This window comes from Trypanosoma grayi, assembly GCF_000691245.1.
Source record: "Trypanosoma grayi strain ANR4 Tgr_623_V1, whole genome shotgun sequence".
NCBI classification, from domain to species: domain Eukaryota; phylum Euglenozoa; class Kinetoplastea; order Trypanosomatida; family Trypanosomatidae; genus Trypanosoma; species Trypanosoma grayi.
Genome location: NW_008826242.1, coordinates 1 through 5,496, shown reverse-complemented (window position 1 = coordinate 5,496; position 5,496 = coordinate 1). Strand labels below are relative to the sequence as shown.

Sequence of the window (5,496 nt, the reverse complement as noted above, 5' to 3'; positions counted from 1 at the left end):
CACGAGCGGGGGAGGGGGGGAAACAAAGCAATGAAAGACGAACAGAAAGCCCGAAAAACCAAGTGTGCTTCCGCTTGTAAGGGGGCAAATCTCCGCCACCCGCTTCTCATCCACGTCGACGCCCTGTCGTGCGTGCGCTGCGCCAGGCATAACGCGGCACGGTGTGCGTGTGTGTGTGTGTGATTGGTTAATCCGTGGACGGCGTCGGGCATGGCAGCATGTCGAGTGTCTCCATGTAGAGCCCAAATATCGACAACGCGCTCGACGCCGGCACGGTGGCCTTGTGCTTGCGCCACGCATTCATCAACGGGTGGCCCAAGACGGAGGCGCTGAGGAAGATGCTGTAGGCCTCAATCGCGCGGGAATTGCAAAGGAGGATAGAGTAATGCACGAGCTCCTCCACCAGCCACGTGAGGTCGACTAGCAGCGACCGCAGTGCCGTCCGGCAGCACGAGTAGACGGCGCCCCCGCCGCTGTTATTGTTGTTGGATCCTGTATGAATATTGGCGTTGTCGTTGCCACTACCACCGCCGCTGTTCGCATTGGTGTTGTTGTGGCCAGTGTTGTTTCCTGCCACGGCGTTGTTATTGGTGGTGGTGGCGCCTCCGCCGCCGCTGCTGCTTCGGGCTGGCTCAGCCACTGGGCCAGATGTGTCGAGCCCCTGCTGCGCCGCGTAGTAACGTATCTCAGTGAGCAGGACCTCAGACGTCTCCGACAGCACACGCCAGTAGCGCTGCACGAACTGAAAGAGTCGGTTCTCACTGATGTGGCGNTCTCAGTGAGCAGGACCTCAGACGTCTCCGACAGCACACGCCAGTAGCGCTGCACGAACTGAAAGAGTCGGTTCTCACTGATGTGGCGGCGGCTTGCCTTGAGTGATTTCGTCATGGACAGCGCGCCCCCAGTGGAGGCAGCCGAGGGCGTCCCGGTGGACCCCACTGATGCACTCGGCGGCACGTAGGAAAGCTCCACCCGCACACGCTCACTTGGGTTTCGCTCATTGAGCAACAGAACGTGTTCACAGATCGCGGGCAGCAGTGCCTTCACGTCGCCGGTGGTGCTGCTCCAATTCTGCAGGGCGGCGAGGCGTTCCACATTGAGTTGCACATGCACGGCAGCAGAAGACCCACCCGCTATTGCAATAAAGGCGTCATTCTGCAACTCCTGCTGCTGCTGCTGCTGGTGGTGTTGATGTAGCGAGGGGGAGTCCCTTTCATCCTGTAGTACGTCGAGAATGGGGGAGGACGTACAGAACGCGACGCGAAGCTCACGCGAGCGAAGATTCGCCACGGGGATTGTCACCACGTAGTTGTCCGCGCACGTGAAAAAATGCTGCCGCTGCACCCTCATCGACGGCCTGCACACCTGAAAGCGTGCCCGCACGACAAACCGTGCGTCGCGGGCTTGCTTGCACTTGAGCACCACCTCCGCCTCGCCGCAGACGGCGAGTGTGCTGGGCAGACATAGACGGTCACACACGAGGAGGAATGCAACCTTCATACGCGACTTGGGGTCGACAACAAAGCACTTCTCCCCGTGCCGTTCAGGCACACTGCGCAGATGGCACACAAGCAGCCGCACGTCACACTGCGGGCGGCCGGCGATGGCATTGCCACTGCTGCTGCATTGTTGCTGGTGCTGCTGCTGTTGCTGTTGCTGGGATGGTGTTGGTGGTGACTGATATTTGTTGTTGCTGTTGTTGTTGTCGGCATCCTCTGTGCCCTCCGCTTCGTGTGGCGACGTCTGCCTGTCGTTCGCGCCCCCGACGCTGTCGGTGCTGAGGAGCCAGGCGCCGTCGTCGTCGCCCGGCACACTGTTGAACTCCATGCGAAACGGCTTGACAACCGCGACGGGGAACTCGAGCGGGACGGAGGAGCGGTTCACGATCTCGAGCGCCACATACGCGCGGTCAGTGCCCTCGCCGAAGAGCCTGCCAACGAACACGTGGTGCTCGGCCCCGGTCGACAACCGATGCCCGTTCGATGCGACAATGTCAAAGAGCCCCTCCCCTGCGGTCGGGACGAAGACCTCGGCGTTGAGCTGCAGCAGCAGCAGCTCGTCGGGAGCTACGCGGTTGATGATGCTCACGTAGCCCACGTACGAGCCTGCCTCGGTGGAGAGAATGTTCAGCCGCAGCGGCTGCGTCTCGCCCGGCTCCAGCACGGCGGCCGCGCTCGGCAGCAGCAGCCACGGCTGCGGCCCCTGCGATACCACCGCCACGACGTACTCCACAGTCGTGGAGCTGAGGTTGTTGCGAATCACGATGTCCGTCGTCGGAGGAGAGTCCTTTGCAAAGGAAAAACTGCAGGCGTACGCCCCGCAGCAGCCCGTCACGGACTGGCAGTTGCCGTGCAGACTCAGTGCCCGCGTTGGCGGCAAGGTGGGGTGCGAGTGTGCCGTTGGCGCCGGCCACCCACTCGTACTCACCACCGCAGCCCCCCCGTTTGCTGCTACCGCTGATGATCCCGCCAAAGCAGCGCCGTCCGCTGCATTCTCCCCAGCAGCACCACCACCTCCTCCCGCGCTGCTGAGCTCCATGCGGCGCCTCGCCGGCTGCAGGAAGAGCTGCTGCTGTTGCTGGCGCCGGCCTGCCGCCTCGTCGACGGGGGCTAGGGTGATGCGCACCACCGATGCACTGCATGGCACACTCTCATCAAAGAGCGCGAGCGCCACTGCCTGCTCTACCTTCGGGTGGTGCCCACTCATGTCGACACGCAGCACCACCTGCACACGTAGCGCACACTGCGGTGAGATGGTCGCAAAAAGCGTCTTTGCCTCCACGCCCCCTGCCATCTCTGCCGCCAGGCTATTCGACACACCCGTCATACTGCTGTTGGCGGTGACGCTGTTGGAATTATCGGCGGTGGCGCTGGCAACGTCCCTCTCCGTCACCGAGTCAGACACCGCCACGGCGCTGCCCAGGCGTGTGCTCAGCAGCGTTGGCGCATCTGCAGTCAGCGCGGCATCCGCCTCACCGCCGTGTAAAAAGCAGCGCACCAGGACGGCATCGCGGTATGCTCTGTCCCACAGTGGCGTGACGGAGAGCGCCACGCTGTGCTGCACACACGGATTCGACACCACCAACTCGCCCACGTACATCTGTGTTCTCGTCATCTGCTTCTCGCACGCCTCAACTGCTGTTTCCGTTGCCACCACTGCAGCTGCTGCTGCACTGTCGCACGGCCGCAGCACAAGCTTCGACGGCACCGTGAATGTCTGGAAGGCGCTGAGCGTACTGAACACCTGCACCTCCTCGTCGACGCGCGTCAAGGCGTTGGACAGCACTAGTGTGCCGAGCCACATTGCCGGCGAGCCGGTGACGCGCCGTCGCTCAATCTCGGCAAGCTTGTCAAACGTCATCGCCTGTCGCTCGCGCCGTACGTCAACCTTCTTATTTTTGCGCTGTCCAAAGAAAGCGCCTGCAAGTGCGGCGAGGTCCTCCTTCAGCAGGACGCAGCGCAGGCGGAATGACTGCTGCTCCTTCGCTCGACCTGCCACAATGCTATCCGCCACGGCAGACGCACCAAACGATGCATTCAAGACGCTTCCGACACTGCTGCTGCTGCCGCCACCACCACCACCTCCTCCTCCGCCGCCGCTACCCCCGCCTACACCACCAACACCCGTGCCGCTCACACTTCCACCATTCGCGTTGTTTCCACCGCCAACTCCAGAGCCAGCACCAGCAGCAGCAGCAGCAGCAGCGGCAGCGGCAGCTACAGCAGATGGATTGGAATTAGCCGTAGCATTCGCCGTGATGTTGCCACCAGAAGTGGTACCGCCGTTCACACCACCTGGGAGGGTCATGTTGACAGTTGTGTGTTTCCCCCCCTGTCCAAAGACGATCTTCTGCAGTGATGCCGCGGCATCGTAGCGTAACGCCTGCAGTTGAATGAGTCCCTCGAGCTTCGGGCTCTCTGTCACGCTCACGCCCACCTCCACGTTCGGTTCCATCGCCGTTACGACAATCTTGCTCTCGGAGAGGATGCCACCAGCGGAGGATGTATCCTCAACGCGGAGCGACGCCATGGAAAGGGACTCCCGCACATCATCCATCACCCCATCACAGGAGAGCTCGAACACCTTCCAGTAGTACTGCCCCATCACATACACCACCATGTCGTTCTCGGGGTTGAGCTCATTGACAAAGTAGACGGCGTAGCGGAACGGACCCTGTGTGCGGATGAGCTTCGGCACGAGAAACGCCTCTACTGTGACGGTCTGAAGCGGTGGCACGACGATGCGGTTGCTCGTGAAGCGCACAGTCGGCTCGCACTCGACACTCAGTCGAAGCGGCAGTATTGGAGAGAGGTTTGTCAGCCGTATTGACACTGTTGTGTTGCTGCTGCTGCTGCTGCTCGCTCTGTTCCTGCCGTTTCCTGCCCATCGTGCTGTGTTGGCTAAAGACCCGACAACTTGTTGTTTTTGTTGCTCCTGCAGTAGCTGTTGTTGTTGTTGCTGTTGCTGTTGCTCAATATTCTCTGTGTTGCTATTTCGCTTGCTCCTGGCGGCCTCGTCCAATGCGGCGATATTGGTGGAGGAGGAGTTCTTGTCAATGCCAACGACGCCGAGGTCAATCATGGCCGGCTCCGCGCGTCCTTCACTCAGTGCAAAGCACAGCTGGAAGTTTGTCAGCAACACGCACTGGCCAACCTTGGGCAGTGCACGCTTCACAGGGAACAGCATGCTGTTGTAGTTGAAGCCCACCGCCTCGTCCACCACTTGCGCCACATAGACCTGCGCCGTTGCCCCCATCGTCACCTCCTCGTGACGCTGCAGCTGCTGTGTCTGCTGCGCCGTGAGCGGCGGCATCGACACAAGTGTCCAGGCGACCACCTCTGTGTGGTGTGCATCGAGCCGTAAGCGTCCGCGTGGGTACGCCTGCGCTGCTGCCGAGGCCGACGGGGCCGCTGCTGTTTCCTCTGAGTGGGGCGGCAGCGTCAGTGAGGCGTGCGGCATGCCGAACACGAGCGGTGCGCTGCTCTTTGCGACGAGGATGATGTCCCGGGTACTGTTGTTCGTCACCTTCAGCGCGGTGGTTGTCACAGGAAGGTGTAGGCGGAACGCCCCATCCTCGCCCACCACAACCGCGGCGGTTGGGAAGACCACCACCCCGTTCTTTGGGGCCAACGACGGTGCGTAAACGCTCGTGGCATCACGCGGCTCCCGCTGTGGCTGTTGATCTTGCTGTTGCCGCTCGGCCTCGTTGTCATCCTCGATCACGGCGGAGATCGCCTCGTCGTGGCGCAGCACCGACACCCCAACCAAGAGCGGCTTCTGCTTGCACGTGAGGTTGTACACCGACAGTGTCTCCTGCACAAGCCCCGGTGCAGCGAGGTGCAGCGTCACCGGCACCCGCGCCTCACCGCGCGGCGGCAGCGTCAACTCGGGCGTCTCCACCTGTGTGAGCGTCATGCTCGCCGCGATGCGGGCTCGCACCTCGAAGCGGTCGGACGGGTTCGCAACGACGAGTGCCGCGCGTGCGAGGCGCTCGTG

At 62.1% G+C, this 5,496-nt stretch overlaps 1 protein-coding gene across 1 annotated transcript; it reads right to left on the bottom strand.

Annotated features, from left to right (window-relative positions):
- Positions 1-420: 420 nt before the first annotated feature.
- DQ04_06231000 (hypothetical protein) lies at positions 421-5,415 on the bottom strand (the record flags this gene model as incomplete). The annotated part of the gene is made up of 1 exon (XM_009314597.1): positions 421-5,415. The coding sequence occupies one exon, from the start codon at positions 5,413-5,415 to the stop codon at positions 421-423; it is 4,995 nt and encodes a 1,664-aa protein (XP_009312872.1).
- Between the last annotated feature and the right edge of the window lie 81 nt (positions 5,416-5,496).